A 22,439-nucleotide genomic window follows, 5' to 3' on the forward strand; every position below is an offset into this window, starting at 1 on the left:
GTACGATCGGGGATCTTAAGCCGGTGTATGCTAAATCAAATACAGAGCAGTGACCTAGATGACAGGACAATAAAATTGGCGTCCCAAATCAGCTTTTTTTCCAAATTCCTTCTGCTCAAACCAATCTAGGAGTTCAGGCAACTCTCTTTCGAATTCTTCGCAATTTTACCGGATGGAACAGTGCTTATCCGGAGCTGGATAAATTCGGTAGTAGGCTGATCGGTTTTAAAGAAAGTATTGTTAAGTGCCTATCTCGTAACTCATCTTAGTTTTTGCTTAACAATAAGTCATAAATTACTAGTATTTTTATTTAATTCTTTGTAACATTTATGTTTACCTAAATTGTAATACATTTTAGATAAAAGAGTTACAAATACCGTAGATACTACAATGTATGATGTGGTAAACTAAGAATTGGTTTGGGAATACTTCAGCGAGCTGGTTCTACATAGTAGTGATGAAAATTGCCTTAAGAGACGCTTGGTTATGAAATGAACGTGCTTGCTTAGCTTGTACTCACATTACCAGAAGGCTCGCAACTTGCTTCTAGATATTTCTATTACGTCGTCTGTACATCTTTTTTTGTCCTCCTATATATCTCTCTCCAGTAACCATATTTTATTCCGCGCGGTAGAATGAACTGCCCATTTCTCTCAAAAAAATCTTTAAAATGGCTCAATTCGAATGTTTATATATGTAAGGCTAATCAGACGTCATTTAAAACATATTCGAATATAAGAACTCACCTGTATACGAATGAGAATTCTTGACAAGAACAGGTTTCTTGCATATCTATGGCGCCTCATTGTTTCAATTGGTTTATGGCAATTTTAATGGTTTGATTGTTATAATGTTATAGTTTGTATGTCACTGGCCTTAGTATATATGTTAATGATTTAAATATGTTCGACGTCCTGGTGGACAGAAAAACTGTGTACAGTTTGTGTTTCCACCACACCAACTTCGTTTATATTAAGATCATTTATACATTAAAAGAAAACAATTTTTTTACCGGATTAAAGCTATTTGTATTATTATAAACTTATAATTATTTAACATTTTGTTAGTCACCGTGACCACGCACGCTGTAAAGCACGCGAAACGTCGAAAAATTTAAATTTTATTTCAATGTATAGAAGCTATGTTAACCAAAGATAATACTATATCATTTATACAATAAATAAAAATAAATAAAAAATAAGTATTTTTACTATCTAAGTTTAATATGTACAAAACTTTTGTTGTGTTATTAAACATTTACATATATATATAAAATATGAATATGATTAAATTTAACTAATAATTAGGTCTTATGAGTAATTACGATGTGAACTTTTGCTCCTATTCAGCGATGATATCAATCAATGAACAGTATGATTCCATCGCCTCTTTAGGTCAAAGGGTGGCCAATATTTACTGATGTTCTGGTAATCTTCCATCAGCATAACGGCCGTCTTGTCTCAGACATGACCATTTTGCTTTTAGCACAATCTAAATTCATAATTTTTAATGCAAAATATAGCAATTTATCGCAATTACTTTATGTCTGGGTTTTGGTGTTTACATAAAATGATAGTCCTGGGTTCAGGTATGGATTGCAGCCGCAAAAATGTGTTTTGGCTTTGCTAGACAGGACGTGGTATGAAGAATTCGATTTACTTTCTTTTAACCCAATTATAAGTTTAATTTTATTTTGGGGTACGATTACGACTATGTGGATACTTATTTTGACTGTAAGCCAGACTTAACGTTAAGCCTCTAAAGATAACTTGACTTGTTACTAAGTTACTTAATAACTACACAACAATATAAAATAATAAATATACGATTTTACAAATTTTATCTGTTTGTGATATGACTTACTGAATTACAAAGCCAGAAATAAATGTATACATATACTAGCCGACCCGGTAAACGAAGTTTTGCCATGTATATTATTTCCAGCAAACATTTTTTTAGTCAATAAAAATAACCTATCTACTATAAAAAAATAGGGGTGATAATTAAGGGTTGTATGTATTTCTGTATGCTGTATCATAAAAAAATAAAAAACAAAAAAAAAATTTTTTGGGTGGTCACTTAGGAGTTTTAAATATAGATAGTAGCCGATTCTCAGACTTACTGAATATGCATAAAAAATTCATAAGCATCGGTCAAGCCGTTTCATAGGAGTATGGGAACAAACATTGTGACACGAGAATTTTATATATATAGAGAAGAGATTTTCTTAAGGCTACACGAAGAAATCCGAGTTTTTGCACGTTTTATTTCCTATCTTAAATATAATCATGATTTTTAAAAAATCTAATAAATACATCAGTGTTGCAACCTTTTTGATCTGGGTCTAACATCTGTGTACTGAGACATTATTATCTAGCTTTTTGTGTCCCCACCTTTAAAAAATTCAATGGTGCTACAAACTATCTGGGGCTCAGATTTATGTCTCACAATCATTACTTCATTTACTGGGCAAGTAGGTGATCAGCCTCCTTTGACTGACACATGCCGTCGACTTTTTGGATCTAAGGCAAGCTGGATTCCTAACAATGTTTTCCTGTTCGAGCGAATGTTAAATGCGCAGATAGAAAGTGTGCACAGCCGGGGATCGAACCCTCGACCTCAGGGTTGAGAGTCGCACGCTGAAGCCACTAGGGCAACACTACTCTTTTATAATGTCCCATTCATTTAATGAAGCATGGCTTCCCTACAATACAATCCCCCTCCTGACCCTAATGTTACTGTACTGATTTGCGTACGACTGTTTACGACATATCGTCATAAATATTATTGTAATATTACGTCAATATTTATTATTCTCTGATAAAATATGTATTACGTATCACGGAGTGAAATCTGTCTAAAATACAATCCAAAAAATAACCAAACACTTTTGCTTGCTGCTTGATTCTCCTACACAAACTTCACAAGAACTTTATTTTAAGGAAAAATTTTATATTACAAACGAGCATTTGCATTATATAGAAAGTAGCGCCCTGCAACTTCAACGGTCTCTCGGGTGTTGCCGACCTATAGGACAATGAGTTCTTTCCGATGGTTCATAAGTCCCGAGTAACATAAGCTTTATTTCTAAAAAAAACAATATAATGTGGATTATATGATTTAGTATTAAAGTACATTAATGTAAGAATGATTGATAAAGTAAATGTTTGATAATAATTAGTATTTTTATTCGTTTTAAAGATCAAGTTTTGACGTCCTTATTAAACGTACGTTTTTTTATAACGTTAAAACTCAATTCTCCTACGAGTATAATGAACGTGGTTGTTGTCATAGTTACCATTTTAACGTGGAAAAGAACTCGTTCCTATGGTAACAAGTCCAGGCTTTAAAAGACTAATTAAACTGTTATTTAATTTATTTATGAACCAGTGGCGCTACCTTTTAGGCCTAAGATATCTGTATCGTGATAATTTATTTTTAATAAGCAAGGTGATGGGGCTTCTGTGTCTGACACACGTCGACTTGTTGGGTTTAGGGCAAGCCGGTTTCCTCACGATGTTTTCCTTCACCGTACGAGCGAGTGTTAAATGAACATAGATTAACAGCTTCAGAGTGCCCTCAGGGATAAGACGCACCGCACGCTGAAGCTACTAAGCCAACTTTGCAAGTATTTATATTTTTTTAAAGCAGCGTTATAAGATTTTGAAAATTCCTAAAGATCATTTATTTATTTGTCAAAGTTCACCATATCATACATAATTCTATATCTATAGTATATCTTTCAAGATATCTATTTTAATATACATGGCAATTTATTTTATCGTGTATAATTAAATTCATTTAAGTCTGTCGATACCTAGGCCAGTAGGCCAGCTCCTTCCCATGATTCAAACTCAAAATAACTTTATTCATATAGATAAACAGGTACACCTATGAACGTCAAAAAGAAGTTAAATTAATTGTAAATTTACATTTACTACCAGTTCAAGTCAAAGGCGTAGAAAAGAAGAACTGGCAAGAATCTTTTCGGCACTCTTTTTAATCGACAAGTATTGCGTCATACAAATTGTTTACTAAGTTTCCTTCACCAGCAAGCCAGCAATTGGTGGGACACAGGTCTGGGATGAATGTTTCGGAATGACTCTTTTGGGTCGCAGAGCCAAGGGGAGTGTAAGCTATTAAGGGGCATTCGTGCTATTATTAACCTCATTCAGATTTGAGTCGCAATTTTATTCCTATCCCCTGCCAAATGCCACGTAACAGACGCTGCACATATGATATCTTTAAAGTATTTATAATTGAGTAAGATAGTTATTTTACTAAGACTACTACAACAGGAAAACTGTACATTTTAACATACAATAATAAACACTCTCAACATAGGATCGCTTAACTGAATAACTGGATTCAAGCAGCCCAATCTAGAGAGGACTGCCTATCTTTGGAGGAGGCCTTCACCTACAGAGGAGGTCTTACAGAATGAAGAATAATAGTTTAATAGTAAGGTTAAGGAAAAACTAACACAAGTAAATTTAGGATACAAACTTAATTTCTAACAAAACTAATAATTGTTTGTAAGTAATCTAACTTAATCTAACTTCTTGTTTTATAAGAAAGAATAAAAAGTTTTTTATTGTTATTTTATCGCCGACTTACTGGCTTTTTTATAAATAAGAGCAGGAGACTAATCTGATCTTAAGTGATCGCCGCCCATAGGCATTCACATTGCCAGAAGGCTCGCAAGTGCGCTGCCGGCCTTTCAAGAATTGGTACGCTCTTTCCTTGAAGGACCCTAAGTCGAATTGGTTCGGAAATACTTCAGTGCATTCATTGTTTGTGATTTATGGAAATATTTTTGCCGAACCTATATTTTTAGAGCTCAATAAATCTCGTGTCTTAATGTCATCCGAGTTTGTCATCTTTTGCGTTTTTATTATACAAATAAATCAATGTCGCTACAAGTCTGGGCCACAGATTTCTGTATCTGTTTATAGGCAAGGTCAGCCTTCTGTGCCTGACACCAGCCGACATTTTGGGTCTAAGGCAAGGTTTCCTCACGATGCTTTCGACCTAATTCGATTCGAACCTAGGACATCATGGGAGTCGAACGCTAGACCTACTATGCCATCACTGTGCTCCGTTTCTAGTATAAGGTTCTTTAAATATTTGCAAGACTAGTGAAAATAATGTTTTACAGGTAAATCATTTTCTATATCCAATCTTTAGTTTTCGATTATGTTAAATGGTAATAAAGCATTTACAAAATCCATAAATCGAGCATTATGTTAGTTAATTGTCAAAAAAGTCTCCATCCGAGTTATGTTGAATTACATATATATTTTATATGTAATAATAATAATAATAATTTAAAAATCTCGTGTCACAATGTTCGTTCCCATACTCCTCCGAAACGGCTCGACCGATGCTTATGAATTTTTTTATGCATATTCAGTAAGCCTGAGAATCGGCTACTATCTATATTTTAAACATAATATAAGTGATAAGAGGTGTCCACGCCAAAAAAAGGATTTTTATTTTTTTGTTTTATTCTTTTATGATACAACATACAAAAATACATACAACGTTTAACTGTCACCCCTCTACGATCAACCCCTATTTTTTATTGAACTAAAAAAATGTTTCATGGAAATAATATATATGGCAAAAGGACTTTTGCCAGGTCAGCTAGTATATATATAATATTTTAGTTGATAAGTATTTAAAATCGTAAACAAAATGTAAACAATCATCGCACACTTGAAGCTAATATGAGCTTTAGTTATTACCACACTCATAAATTGTAATTTAACATTCTTGTTTCCTATAATGTCCAATAACATAAGTATCACTTAGATTTACGAACTCTTTAATAACTTAAGTTAGTTTTTTGTTAGCGTCGCAACCGTACCACTACTAACTTTTTTTAACCATTAAAGTCTGTTGCTTCAAAAGCTAAAGCTAAAGCTTCAAACAAAATGTTTCACTATTCATTTAACATAATATCCATTATCCATACAACAACCGCCACAGAACTTAATTCCCGCTTCGTTTTTAAAAACGTATTGTGTACGCTTAACACTAAATTTTTGAAATCATTTCCACTGCCAAGTCTCGAGTTGGGGTTATTGACATCATACATCAGTAATAACAAAAATATCATATAAACAAATCTGATAAAAGCTCTAACTTCCATATCGAATTAACGTCGCCTTCGTTCCAGAGTGACCTAAAATACCGTTGCATTAATGTGCGCGCGCATAGCAACTGTTGCGCAAGGTTAACTCGCGCGGTCAGATGACCGACCAATCACAACAGCGTACACCGCTGACGTCAGATACCACGCCTGCGCGCGCCTCCGACGCCATTTTACTTAGATAACGTTGAATAACAATGACGCAGTTCCAGATTGATATTCGCGGGGTTAGAGTGTTATTCTTCCGTAATTGTCGATCATATTTGGTGACAAGGACGCCTTTATTGTTTTTAAGTAGCGAAATTGACGGAATTAAATTACTATTAGTATACTGCGGTAATAATTAAGATGAATAAAATGTCTACAGCGAAGGGGACTTAAAATCAAGGAATAATTCGTTCATAGCATCAGGAATGTTGGAAAATAGATTATATTAACTCTAGAATATAGATTATATTGGTCTAGAACCAATGTGGTGTTACTTTTTATTTTTGGCATACCTATTGTTATACCTATTCCTTTAATAAAATATGTTGGAGGAATTGAGGAGGCCTTCTCCACACAGGGGCCGCATCTTAGTGTGATAAAATTGTATATTTATTTTGTATATAATGTTTGTAAATAGGATGTCGAGGATAAATGATTATTATTATATTACTAAGGCTTTAATGTGTAAATAATACAGCTCATTTGGTTTTGATTGAATTGGGGTATACAATTAATTTTGGATCTTTATTCGGTTCCTATCATTTCTTTCTCTGAAATGGTTTCTGATGCTAGAAAAATGCTGATATAGGGGTGTTATTACAGTTCTAGATATATATAACTTACCCATCATGTTTGACATGAACTTCGATCTGTCCATTGGAGGGATCCATTTGGAGGCCATGGGAAGAATAGCAGGCCATGTTGCTCCCAAGAGGAAGCCGAGAACTACTCGTAATGCCACTATCCAGCCGAAGCCAAGAGCGGCAGCACCAGGGGAGAGAAGGGTGAGGATGCTGGCAAGAAGAGTGCTGTAGCCGAAGACTCGCCTATAAAAACGTAAATGTTGATAAGGATTCAGTTGTGTTTTTAAGTCAATTTAAACGTGTTTTTGAACTGTTGTAACACCTCAACGCGCTACGCGCAGCTTTATATCTGCCCTACTTGATCTTTTAAATTTGCATTTTGCAATTTGTTGGTTGTGGTATCGAGTCATATAAAAAAATATTTTAAAAAATCGAATTAAGCAAAGTTGCTCTGTTCTTCAGACATTTTAGAGATAATTGCCGACTCTGAGTATGGAGGTAATGAATATGACCGTGTAATTATACCATTATCTCAATAATAACTGAAGAAAGTCATGTTTAGTTAATTGGTGATATCATGCTACGCCCACATTGTTTTGCGAAAACAAACACGCATATTTGCAGCATGATTGCGCATACGCGCGTATTCAGCCCGCATTGCCTTCTAGATTGTTCCTTGAAGTATCAAATAGTAACTTTGATCTATTTATCAAGCCTCGGAACCATTTATATAAAGAATTTAACCCACTTTAAAATATAAAAATTTTGAAGACATTGTTTTATAAATGTTAATAAGCATACACGTGTATGATAATAGCAATTAAATCTTAGTAATAAGTAATCGTAGTAATAAGCTATTTATAGCTATATTAATTAGTATGAACGTATATTAATCAATTTTTATTAGTCCAATTGAATGGATTCATAACAAAATTATTAACTGCTTGTCCCCGAGGACTTCGTTTCGCCTCAATATGAATTTTTGCTTAGCCTACCATTTCAGTAGCTACTAACATACGGAACATTTTGCTATGTTTCTCCATATCCATAAGAATGAAAAAAAAGCCTTTTTATTTCTTGCCAAGAACAAAGTATACTTTCCTTAACTTTATTATATAGATGTACTTTTTTTAGAAAAAAAATAAATATAATGTTTTTTGTTATATTCATTTGTGTTAGCAATATTATGTTATTTTTATCTTAAAGATTAATCTTATATTAATTATCATAATGTCACAATAAAATAACAATTTATTGAACAAATTTCTATTTCCTAATTATTTTGCAAGAAACCTTTTATATCGCTTGCTTCATCCCGCTGTCTACATATGCCATATAGTTTTCATATATCTTTAGGTCATAGATTCGTGTTTGAGTGTATGGTCTCATTATACAATAAAATTAAAACACCGATCTAGATCTTGATACCTAAGACACATACATATGAAAATGCTTCTAATTTTAAATTTACTACCAGTTCTCAAATCAAGAACGGACGAGAAGAACTGGTAATAAACTCTCCGCTACTCTTTTTAATTGCCAAGTTTTAGCCTCGTCTGACTATAGACTATACTTAGGGTAATGCCGTTTAGCTCCATACCACCTCGCCTTCCCCCACTCCTAAGGCTACACCTTAGGAGTGCCTGCATCAGCATGACGCCGACCCGATGATCGGCGATACCCAATGGCTTATCTAAGCTCCGGAATAGAACTGACCAAAATCCGTCCCCGGAAAGGCGATGTGTCTTTCTTACAAACTTCTACCAGAGATTTTCAAATATTGAAAAATAGGTCTGAACCCCAATTTTTTAACATTAAACAATTTTGCAATAAATAGTCAATTGAAATAGCTGTTGAGGCACTTATATCCGAAAAACATGACCGTTCTAAAAACTTCACCAGACTTCAGCAGCCAAAAAAACTTAACAACCATATGACGACAACGCAGCATTTCGTACTTTGGTGACACAATGCGTAGGGGCGACGAGTACCTAGAGAAGCTTATCGTGACTGGAAATACCGAAGGCCAAAGATCGCGCGTTCGCCAACGAGATGGACTGATGGAGTCATAGAGTCGTCGTCCTCAAAACGTATGTAGGTGGAGTGAAATTATTCGCGCCAGAACTTATACAGCTGACCACGATCCTTAGATACGAGTTACCTGGAGAAGTCCTGCTTTCTCAAATCTGACTGAGGCGGTCGTGATGTGTGATAGTTTAATTCCATCAAATATGGTTGACAAGTCATGCTTTTTAACGGGTACCGATTCTGGAACCTGGACTGCGAGGATTCCCTTCAGTTTGTAATTTAATACAAATAAAGAGCGGACTGTATCTCCCTCCTTCTGGTTTCTTCTATCTATGTTTTTCATTGTTATTTTGTATGATAAATTGATATTTTAAAAGAGTACCGAGCACTCTTATCGCCGGCCGTCTTCTTTGCCGATGATTAGGTTAATGCGATACAAATTTAAATACGTGGTATAAGTGACACCTGTATCTTATATTCCATAATAAAGATATTTTTTTTAGATAGTAAGCATACTAAAATGGTCACGTTTCGTTTCATCCAAATAAAACATCTGAACTTAGTACGACCTAGATAACAGCTTACTCATAAACCGGTTTCCATTTAAATTCATGAATTATGTCCTCATTGATTGTGTTATCAGGAACTTTAAACCCGTTTTAAATCCTACTAACTGCTAACAGGCGTTATTTTTCGGAGTCATTTTAAAACTATGGTATCTCTGTGGAGGCAGGATAACGAATAGTTTCTCCAACCTTTTTTTGGGACAGGTGACTTTGGATAAAGTGATAACCTTCCTTGACACCAGCAACCTCAGGGGCTAGCGGATGTGTTGCCGACCTCCAGTCTAACCACTAACTATCCTTAGTGGTCGCAGTCGCAGTGATTTTACCCGAAAATTAGGTATTTCTATATCTCTTAAGATTTTCCTTGTAATCAAATGCATAACTAGTTATGTATTCTTTTAATAATTTCTGACTTAAATAAACGTGAAGAACAAAATTTATTGAAATACAAAAGGTAAAATGAGGACTATCAGAACTTATGAAGTCAAATTCGTCATACACATTTTCGTTATGCTTGAATCATGAATACCTTAAGATGTAACCGACTATTACATGACCAATTTTAGTTTAGATCGAATTAAAAATAATAAAATAATAATAAATGTTCAATTTGAAGCAGGTAAGTAATTATTTAAAAATTAAGTGACGAGAAATTTCGATAAATAAAAACCTCACCCGAAGGTCATATTACATCCTTAACCGTGGCTGTCGAATATTCTTGCCATATATAGAGATATTCATTTGGCAGTTTCCGGTCGCATAGTTCACACCGGAAATTGTGAATTGCATCGAATATCACGTCGTGTTTTATTAACATTTATTGTTTTTGGTTTAAATTGTATATCTTTATTAAGACGTAAGACTCTCACACATACAACCATACATATTATTTATATACATATTATTATTTACTTATTGTTAATATTATGTGTAAATACAAAACTTTATTTTTCAATAAAGTGAAAATGGGCTTACGCTAGCCCGCGCCATAGATGTCGAGCCGGACGCAGGTTTTTTGGGGCTGGTTCATCACTCCAAGCCTCTTGCTATTCGGAGGGGTAGCGAAACACCACCCACTAAAAACATCCCCTTACACGCCCTAAAGGTGGGCCCTCGGGGTTCGCCAGGTATTATACCCAAAGTACAATTATGCAACTACTCTGTTATTAAATTAATACAACCACAGAGCATAAATAAAAAATAGCTAAATGCCAGCTGTCATGTATATGTACGTTGGTGTCACATCAGAAAAAATAATTATTTTTTGCAATACAATAAAGGAATTCCATTTCCGTAATTTACATACCTTGCGCCTATAACCTCTGCAAGTCGACCACCTGGAACCTCTGTGAGGACATAGCCCCAGAAGAAGCAGCCAAGCAGATGATTCTTCTGCTTTGTATCCCAATGATAGCGGGTCTGTGTTATATGTTCTGGGTGCTGCAAAAATAGGAACATGTATGTATGTGTTTTAATTAATTAAATATAAATTATTCCCTAACCTATTAATATAAGTTTCAATGACAAACTTTTTTGGTAATTTGGATTAACATCAGCTAAGTTGTCCTATCCAATGTTGAGGCAGAAATGTAATTACACCCGTATAACCTCGATGTTCCACAACTAAGCGTTTGTGAGGCCCTTTTTGCCGCACCACTGCTTGAACCAGATTCTCAAAAATCCGGTTTACGAGCCTTCTTTCATTGTCGGTGGGCATCCTGGTGTCCATCATTTAACATTGGGACACTCTAACTTCCAATAGCGATACCGACGGTCATCCAGGACCAAATAAGCGGATCTCGTAGCCACAGAGGTGAGGTGCTGCGTAGATTCGCACGCGCTTGGCTTCGCATAAGTGAGATTGATGCCGCGAAGAAGTATTTGAAGCGAGCACTGGACGAGAGGACGACCGAAGACAAGCCCTTTGCTTGTGTTGTCCGCAGCCCCCCAGTGGATAATACGCACGTGACAGAAATAGCGTATTTGTAGGGAGTCAAGAGAGTACACCGGTGACGGTGCAGAGCAAAGATCATCTCCCATTGATTCAGTCGCGACCCGGTCCCCATGACCGCGAGGTCGGAAGGCCCATGGGAATGTTGGTAGGCCCCAATAATAACTTTTTGTTCTGCGATCAAGGCACTATTAGCGCTACAAATATTGAGAGAACTACATTCTAATTTACAAAAACTTTGGAATCGCTGTTGGAAGTTCTAGAGTAGGTGACCTTTCTTTGAAATTATATTGCAGTAAATAATCAGGAGGCTTACTCTTGCTGTTAAGACGATTAAAGCTTTCGTCCATTAACTGTTGGGTTTTTACCAGCCCTGATATAGATAAGAATGTATTTTTTTCCTTCTTATTAGATAGCTTGAATATTTTCCTGTTACCTAAACTTGTTTCGTAAAGTTTTAGGTATACAGTAAATAGTGCGCTATATGGGACCGAAAACCGCGTTATACGAGAACGCGTCATAGGGGCGATTACCGTACCAAAGAAATGTTTGATATTGTTTTAGGTACCGCATAAAGCGTTATGGAATACAATATTCCTTGAAGAGGATTATGCTTTTATACAATCAGAAGATTAATAAAATTATTTATAATTAAATGTTTATTTTTTGTCTAATACATAGATGTTAAATAATAAGGGATTGGGTGTCAAAGAATCGATCTAAAGCAGGAATGTAAAACAATATATGTTTTATCTAACCACTCTCTAGGTATATCATGTTTGAAAAAAAAATCAATGGCGCTACAATGACTGTGTATGATGTGCGCCAATGGACTTTCTATGTGCGCATTAAACATTAGCTCTAACGGTGAAGGAAAACATCTTGAGGATTCGCATGCCTAACACCCAAAGTGTCGGCGTTCAGGCACAGGAGGCTGTCTCTTTCTTACCGCATTGACAAATGATCATGAAACAGTTACAGATCTACGGTCCAGAACTATAAAATATGGTAATCTACCCATATTTCTTTAAGCATTATTCTCGGCTTATATATAAGGTTCACATTTGGTATTTTTGTAAGCGATATAAGATTCTAGGACCACTAACAAGTGGGATATTGCATGATGAAGATGTTTTGTAGTTTGAATATCAGGTAAATGAACCGCAAAAAGGCAAATTAGCTACGGTGGTCTGCGTCAATGCCTTTTCTTGGAATATCGTTTTGCGAGGCGATGCTTAACGAAACGAGAGAATTCTAAGAATAATAATTAATTTGAGAGTTCTTACACATATAGCTTTAATATACAACCTTTCATATAACAATCTTGCTATACTAATTATACATTAATCTATTTGATATACTTTGCATCAAGTATGTAGCAGATAACTGATATATACCGCCGTAAGTGATGGCTACCTAGGCATGTCTTGGGTGTTCTTAAGAGACGTAAGATCAGTGCAAACTGCTCCACAAAACACCAGCTAAAGATTGTAGAAGAGTGGGAACATATTCCTCAAAACTTTATTAAAAACACCGTGGCGCCCAGAAGGCTTCAAACGCTCGTTATTAGGATTTTACATTTGTAACTTTATTTAAGTAAAAAAAGTTAAAAAGTCTTTGTCTTTATTGCCAACTCAACACTTCTTAAATTCGGGACGTACAGATTTCATCAAATATTAATAAAAACATTGTCAGAATTCACTTCACGCATATTAATTCACACGAATCTAAGTATACAAATATTTAATTTACTTAACTGAATCGAGCTTAGATCGTATCCGCTTAGGTAAATGCCCGTTTTTTTTTTTGAAAAAGATTTTATTCATATTCAACAATGAAAGTGGTTTTAATAATATTATTTGAAATGCTGGAGATACAAAAGAATTTTGGGATAACCTGTAGCCCCCCGCCAGCATATCAAGCAACGCAAGTGGAAATGGATAGGCCATATACTCCGAAGAGATTCCAGTTAAATAACCAAGTAGGCGCATGATTGAAAAGCCGTCCCTAGCAGATGGCGGGGTACAGTTGCAGATGAGGCAAATATAGACTTGGAGCGAGGTGAAAGAGGCTAAAGACCGAACGCGATGGAAAATTACTATCGACGCTCTTTGCCCCATGTAGGGGTTATAGGACCTTAAGTCATGTTGTATAATACTAGAACCAGTATACCAGCTTGTCACCACACAAATGCAACATTTCTGAACTTTGAACTCGCGGGACGCTTCTTTCTTATAATCTGTGGTTTAATAGTATGCGCTACCAACCTCTGTGACGTTAAATGAATCCGTGAGATTGGCCACCACCTGTGCATCCTTCTCGTCGAATATCATTCCCACTATGGCAATTGTGAGATTCACACGCAGTGCGTAGTTCAACATGAACCCGAGGAGCACCATTAAGTTCAATACTTGGACACATGTTAGGCAATCTGAAAGAAGAAATATAATTATAAAACTGAAGAGTTTTTTTTATTGTATAAAGTTCCTGTTTAACTTTTAACTTAGCTTAATAAGCCGTACAATTAACATCCTAGCCTTTTAACTAAATAGTGCCGTTTAACTAGCGGCCTGAAGGATATTCTTGTTACATTTAATAAACTGGCTGGTTAATAGTTAGACCATTCGTACGATAGAGTGGCCATTAGACATAAAAAATATTTCTTTACAAATTAAATTTCTTGAGTCAGTTACAGTAAAAAAATTGTACGCAAGACTGTCTTCCTCTTAATAGAGACTGTAAGTTATGTTATTGGACACTTTCTTATATGTAACCTTTTGAGTAAATTAGGCTAGACTTAAATTACTTATAAGTATTAAGTTTCTAGATCTGGCTAGATCAGTTTTTCCCAATGTAAGGACCACACACAGGGGGGCAGTTTAATTGTTAAGGGGGCAATCGAAATCAGCTCTATAACACTACGTGAGACTTGACACTGAAGCTAACCAAATTGGAATCTAATTTAAAATCTCTCTCAAAAAAATCTTAATTAAAATAATTTCAACAATTTTCTAGTGATTTCTTCCTAAAACCTATCATATAAATTGAAATTCAATTTTTCTAAATATATATATATATATATATATAAGAATTTTAGGTAGGCTAAGGTGGAGTAAGAGCAGTGTTGGCCTAGTGGCTTCAGCATGCGACTCTCATCACTGAGGTCGTAGGTTCGGTTCCCAGTGCGCCAATGGATTTCAATAAGCGCATTTAACAATCGGTCGAACGGTGAAGGGAATCATCAAGAGGAAATGTTGCCTTAGACCCGAAAAGTCTAGGGCGTTAGGCACAGAAGGCTGATCACCTACTTGCCTATTAGATTAACAAATGATCATGAAATAGATACACAAGTCTGAGGCCCTGATCTTAAAGGTGGGGTAAGTTTGGGAACCACTACACTAGGTCGTCATGTGATGATGATGTGTCAGTAGACAGATGTATAAATGATTTAGAAACAAGAGCACTTTAGGAAATATGACTGATATCAGAGACAACTAACTCCCGTATGAAACTGTTCTCTTAATGTACATATGTAGATTGTCTTGACATGACCTATATATAACCTGTTAATGCGTCATATAATCAAACATAATTATAATATTACAACATCTCCAAGGTCGTTTTACGCAAAATAATCTTCTGGCATATAACGGCGATTTGCGAAACGTGTTCTTTAAATTGCCGATTTATGGTAAACAAAAAATAAAATCGATTTTACGATACTCGTTTTGTTATTAGATTTGTTATCAATTTTAATATTATTATTTTTAACTGCGAAAATGTTTTTTTTTATTGACATGGTACAAAAATATGGTGGTAAAGTCTTAACTTCGTATATAAACGTGGAGTGCAAATTTGTCTAAAGTAATTAAAAGTTATATTTTTTATACAAAAATATAATACAATTATATAAAAAGGTGGGTAACTCGCGGCCTTATCGCTTTCGAGTGATCTCTTCCAGTCAACCACTGTGAGATGAAAAAAGCACAGGAATTGCAAAAATACATAAAACATATAGACAAGCCGAATTTAATTACAACATATGTAAACAGTAAAAAGGACACTAATAAAAAAGTTCGTACGGAAATTAGGTCTACGCTATGGACAGGTAATGTTTATACAGTAGTTATTATTATATAAACATACTCAATTCTTATATTCTTTTATTAATAATGTCTGTAAATAAGACGAAACTGCTTTGATTTTTTGTATTATTTCTTTGTTTACGCACTTAAAATCAGAAAAACCCTTCACGCCTCTAAAACCGCCCGTTTTGGCAAAACAAAGTTTGGCAGATCAGATATATTTTTTTAGGTACATGTCGAATCACGAGTTTTGTTAACTTACAATAGTTGTTACATACATTAGTGAATAATTAGAAGCTCAAACCAAATGTTAGCCATGGTCGCACACATGCACAACAAGGAGCCTCACAAATTGTAATACAATAGTCTTGTTTCCGAACGTCCAGGTCAACTTCGCTTATATTGAAGTGTTACTTAGATTTTTTACCCTTAGATGAGCAAAATTTGTTTTTGTTAGCTTTGTAATACCACCGATTAGAACACTTTATGTTAGATATAATCTCATGTTTTTAACCAATAAAGACAGTTGTTTCATTTAAACATCTCCATATAAGAACCGACATCGAACTTAATTCACGGCCACCTTTTTCCTATCATTCTTTACGACTTGTATGTACCCAAAATAATATTAAGAGGCGAAGCTTTGGTCCCCTTAAAAATTACAAACTGATATTATTATGCATGATGTAACTGATATTGTCTCAGTTCTCAGTTCAAGTTTAGGTAAGGTTAAAGCCAACAATTTTTACCGCAATTCTTCCTTCTTTCTTTCGTTTCTATGGGGCTACAGATCATGCGCCAACATTATTACATGGTACACCAATGCCGAGTGAAAAATGTAAAAAAATATTATGAAAAAAAGGTTCTACCAATTTACATAGTTTCAATAAACAAATCTTCGACTGTGACTTGAAGGTGATAAATCTGAGTCATTGCAGAAGAATTTACGATTTTATTCACTCCTGTCTTACCTATTTTAGTTCGTATTAGTCAAGGACAACGCTGTCGTGTGAATTTTCTCCTGCCTGGCAACAAAACTTCGCTAGCTAATGAAGGATTTATGACGAATTATAAGTTATTTATTTATTAAAGTTTACCATATCATTCATAGTACTAAATCTACGGTATATGTTACAAACTCTTTTATTAAAAATGTATGATGATGAAATAAACCGACATCCTGAAGTTAGCATAGTAAAGATTTTCAAATAATAAATACCTATTTCTTTAATTATGTAGAAATATTATTTTTGTGATATTGAAATAAACTTTATTTAACTAAATAATGCGTTATAATAAAACTTTCAATGTATTAAATACCTTTTTTCTATTGTTAGTGTCGTTTTTTCTACAAATGTAGAATAATATTTTTATCTTGTTACGCCAAAGAAGTGTAACTTCTAACGCGTGTACATACACTTTTTTTATCCCTCCGATGCTTGTGGGCCTTATTTTATTTACAAATTTAGTTAAAAAAGAGCCATTTCTCCAATAATATTTCATCACTAGCATTTCTATACATAGGGAGTAGATAACACCACCATAAAGATAATAGAAAAATATAGTATATGTTGACACAACACGTCCAGTTAAATTTCAGTGTTATCACAAGGAAATGCGATAAGAACTGTGAAAATGGTTAAATATTCGTTTTGATATGTGTGAATAATTTGTAATAAAATTACAATCATAAATAAATATACTGATACTATAGAAACGTTGAAATTGTCCAAAATATGTCTTTTCTTCGTAGGCTTACTGAAGGTCGTGCCTAAACCCTAACCTATACGTCGTGCTCCACACCACTCTATCGTCAGCTTGTCTCAGGGCATTAGGGATGTTGAGACCCCTGAATATCTTAATTTGTTCAGACCAACGGGTAGGCGACGGGGACGTCCAAATTATGTTACACCCAAATATGACAGCTACGCCTATGTCACGCGGCCGTTTTTGATTGTATCGTATATTGAAGATATACAAAATTGATTTCAGCCAAAAAGATATGTATGACTGATGCAATGTCATCTGTTGAGACCTTTAGCAAAATGTATGCTCATCCCACCCAATCGAGTTTAACAGTAATAAATTAAGTTAAACTAGAATCATCGGACGTCGAGGCAGAATACGAAACACCACCCGTATCGCCTCGACGTCCATCGTCCCACAACTGAGAGTTTTTAACACCACAATGTGAACCTAGCTGCCCACTAAAGTATTTCCGAACCAATTCGACTTAGGGTCCTTCAAGAAAAGAGCTTACCAAGTCTTGAAACACCAGCAACGCACTTGCAAGCCTTCTGGCAATGTGTTTGTTGTTTGTTCAATCTGTTTCTTGATCAAGTAGGTGATCAGACTCCAGTACCTGACACACCGTCGGCTTTTTGGGTCTACGACACGTTGGTATCCTCACGATGTTTTCCTTCACAGTTTGAGCTAATGTTAAATGAGCATAGAAAGAAAGACTATTGGTGCACAGCTGGAACCTACGACCTCAGGGATGAGAGTCGCAAGCTGAAGCCACAAGGCCAACACTGCATCACAGTCCGGCAACGAAATAAATGAGGAAGCTTTTGGCGTGGTGGGAGAAATTTAATTTGTTCTAAAATTTAAAGACTTTGAAAAGAACAAAGAAAGACTCGTAACAACGTGCCATGAAGTACATTATTCGCAAGCACTTGTTGATATATTATAAGCAATAGGTGACTCCTAACCAGATACCAAAACGCTTAAAGTTGTCACGTTTCAAGTATTTCCGTATACATTTAATTAAATATTTACATCCTTGAACCTTAAAAAAATCTTCCGCATTTTTATCAGTTATTTAAAACTTAATAAACAGTGTTACATCATTTATTACGTAGCAACGTCACCGATAACGCGGTGACGATGTATAACTTGAAGATAATATCTAAATAAAATATATGGTGGCTGGGTCTCAGATTAATGTATCTGTTATGTATCTGATATTCAATAGGCCATCATCGACCTTCTGTGCTTCACTTGCCCACTTTTTGGACCTAATGACGGTTTCCTCACGATGTCTTCACGACCCCAGGGGTGAGAATCGCACTAAACCAAATGATACAACACTGCTCTAAATAGAATGTCTTGACAAATTCCTAAATACGTATAGCGGAATTTGAATTGTTAGTAATGAAACTTGGTTATCATTTCTTGGGTGTACTTCAGCAATTTAAGTGCTGGTTCAGGCTTGCGCGCCATACATGTTGAGATTTAATGCGTATAGTTCGTTCCCATCCAGTCCGGATACTCTCTTGATACGACTTTTAGTTTTAGACACATTTGCTGACTTGTTAGTCCGTAAATGTGCATGTGTGTGTTTGCAAAATAATCACACAATCAAAAAGAAAATCAAAAAACAGATTTTATATGGTTGGCCCCTGCGGCGTTTAATGCTGGCGTTTCCTCTTGCGATACTTATTCGTCGAATCAGGAAAGCACCAGCTCTGGAGTCACCGGTTCTATATACCAGGCTCCGACTTAAAACAACTACCTATTCTAAATATTAATAAACTATAACAAAAAAATCTGACTGTAAATAGTTATAAATAACATTTGCATTTTCACTTTTCAAAATATATACTTGTCCTTGTCTTACTTGCAAACATTTTATTTCGAGGTCAATTTTTCATTAACATTTGGCGTCGCGACAACTACCCACACACATATATTTTTAAGATTTTCTAGTCTAAAACTAAATTCATGTTAGTATTTAAATCGTACAATTCTTAAGCGATGACGGCTCATAGAGATGTATTGGAAGAATAATGCTAAAATACGGGTACCATGAATTGTTAAAATTAATCGGTTATAATGAGATACTGTTTTTAGTATTTTGTGTGATGTGACTCTAAATTTAAAGAGTTAGATTATCTACATAATGACTATTATACACTTTCTTCAAAATAGGTTCAATTTATATATTTAGGTATAAAATGTATATATAATATAATACCTTCAACTACTAACACAAATTACAAAACAACAACAACTCCTTACATTCTCAGTCTTCCCAAACCTGTCGCAAATATATTCAGTTCTGGTGCAGAACTGATGAAACGGTCAAGTACGGAAATTAGACGGTAATCTCCGTCTAATTTCCGATATACCGTCAAATATTAACAAATATTATAACTTTATTCATTACTAAAAGCGATTTATATTCTTTTCTCAAATCTTCGCAAACCTATCGCAATCCAGTTCTGGGTCAGAAGGGAACGGTTAAGTAGCGAAATCATACATATTAGTTAGGTACCTCAGTAAATATATGTCTACAGTATTAAGCTTTGTATTGGATTAATAAACGTCAAAACTAATAAAAACAAGTAATATGGAATATTACTGATAATCTTGAAATAATTCACATAACACACGTTCTTGTAATTTTGAGTCGTAACCGGAAACATTCAGTTCTTAGAAATGAGATCTTGGCCTTACACTGGCCTTTGTCGTAAATAATCCGTGGAGTATTTATCCAGAAGTACTATTACTATATTTCATCAGAGATCTATAGAATACGTAACATCGAAACACTCCGAAACAGTTAAACAAATTTTCATGAAACACTTTGTTACAAGAAAGTAGAGTTTCGAGAGTGCGTCGTAAACTTTATACACTCATACTAAGGGGTTCATATTAAACCCTTAATTTTGCACCCTTCTACTACCAACACCGGTTTAATTTTTTTTATACCAGATAAGAAAAAGTACACAAGAAGATTTAGAAGTACCAATCGAAGAGGAAGAAGCTATTTTAAAAATACCGAAAGACAATTCGTACAATTCACACTATTTACTTAAAAGTACACTTCTTCTTGTATATAATATTAGTAACTACGTATATAGTATAATTTTTTTTAAGTAATTTATTTTATTATAATACGCAATCAGAATTAAGATTACTGTAGTAATATACTAACAAATGCAACGACCTCTCAAATCCACGTTTTGTTCCGTACAGACGGTACGGTCAAACAGAGCATACACCGTTAATCTGTTACTCAATACAACGCTTATTCCGGGTATTCTAGTGACCACTGCCGTGAAGGGGGCATTAGGGTTGGCAATCTTATTATTTTAGTAGCCTTATTTTATTTGTAAAATAAATATTTATTATATTATATAACTGGGGGCAAACGCCCTCAATTATATTACAAATAGGTTCAAGGCTTCAAAACTGCAGACTTTATTGCGACAATAGCATTTTACGGGTTTACATGCTGAAGATATTGATCACCTTCGTGATAGGCTGGTGATTATAATAGGACTGTAAAACTCCTGTGGCAATAAGTCGCTTTCCATCGCGGTTTGATATACAAAATAAAACTAAAGTATGAGTGGTTGTGGTTGTGTGAATGTGTAAAGGTGTGAGTTTAACGTGTGTAAAACAATTCAATTTATATTGCCCGAATCTACGAAGTATGTTTAAACGTGTATATTTTGAGAGTTTCCCTTCAAAGATACAGACTCAAGTATAACGATTTCTACACTTTCACTATGAGCGTGGGAGCACAAGGATTTGTATATTGTACTTAGATTTACAGCTGATTTCCGGTTTGAATTACATTTATAGTCAATTTGCTGGCCATTGAGCAAATTATTTCCTCGTTATTGTGTAAATATTGGATGACAATTTAACTTATTTATTTATACATCTAACTTAACATATAATTTATACAAAAGGTTCAAACATTTACGAAAGAAAAAATCAATAAAAACCTGAACTGAACAATTTCTATAGTATTCTAAGTATAGATTTATTTTTAACTAAATTTAAAGATACAGGCATCCCATTATCCTATTTGTCCACTCAACATAAGGCTCTTCCAAAATCGAGCGTACCAATTCTTAAAGGCCGGCAACGCACTCGCGAGTGGCATTGTGGATGTCCATGAGCGGCGGTACTAAATGACATGTGGTGAGCCTCCTGTTTGTTTGCCTCCTGTTTTATAGAAAAAAATCTCCATTCCGAAGAAAGCGTTGTAGTCAAAACACCAATATCCACATTGAGCAATATGATAAACGAGCTAGGACTGGAATTCAATATTCCCTTAGTATTTATGTTGTTTTTTCTGTTACTGATTATTTGTATGCCTATAAGTGGCACATTACATCTTGTATTTTATTTTTCTTTGTTTCAGTGTGCCGAGTGTTGGCTAACTTTTGTAAATAAAAAAAAATATCCGATAAGTGGAAATATAAGCTCATAGCTAATCTAGAACATCTATTAGGTCGTAAACATATAAAAAATATAGCCTGCATTCTCAACTTGACAGCTGTCATTTAAATAAAAATTGACCAATATTCGAATGTCAATGTCCGAGTTGTTTCCAATCGCAAATATAAAAATGTCATCTTTATGCCCCAGTTGACATTGACCCAATATATTCTTTATAGCAACATTTTTTGTATTTATATTATTCATAAAAACTAAATCAGTATGATTGCACTGTTAAGGCAGATGGCTGGCCATGCGTCATACTCGAACGCGTGCTACTTGTGGTGACGGGTCGGACTTGAATTCGTGTATGCGGCGATATTAGTTATTTTTGACTACGTATTTGCGTGTAGTTCCCACGAGAATGTAAGTACGTGCTCCTATCTTACCATGCTCCCTGCTGATAGAGGACTAATCTTGGTTTTTAATTTATTTTGTTATTATTAATTAACTATTAATTACTTAAGGAGTCATGTGGAACATGGTGCAGCTCCTTACAAACATTGTGTAAAACCAAAAACTTGGCAATTAAAAATAGTGTCGCAGAGTTTATTGCCAGTTCTTCTCTTCCGTTCTACGCCCTTGATTCGAGAACTGGTAGTAATTATAAATTAGAAGAATTTGATA

The 22,439-nt window shown here is 34.8% G+C and overlaps 1 protein-coding gene across 1 annotated transcript in view; it reads right to left on the reverse strand.

The window, feature by feature from the left end:
- Positions 1 to 22,439, reverse strand: part of LOC123712858 (sialin) — a 50,455-nt gene that overhangs the window by 19,886 nt on the left and 8,130 nt on the right. The window contains exons 3-5 of the mRNA XM_045666183.1: positions 13,758 to 13,921; positions 10,846 to 10,979; positions 6,986 to 7,188 (exon numbers count right to left, since the gene is read on the reverse strand). Of these exons, the coding sequence (XP_045522139.1) occupies positions 6,986 to 7,188; positions 10,846 to 10,979; positions 13,758 to 13,921 (501 nt within the window). The remainder of the gene's footprint in view (positions 1 to 6,985; positions 7,189 to 10,845; positions 10,980 to 13,757; positions 13,922 to 22,439) is intronic.

The sequence above is a fragment of the Pieris brassicae genome, chromosome 8 (assembly GCF_905147105.1).
Source record: "Pieris brassicae chromosome 8, ilPieBrab1.1, whole genome shotgun sequence".
Classification (NCBI taxonomy): Eukaryota; Metazoa; Arthropoda; class Insecta; order Lepidoptera; family Pieridae; genus Pieris; species Pieris brassicae.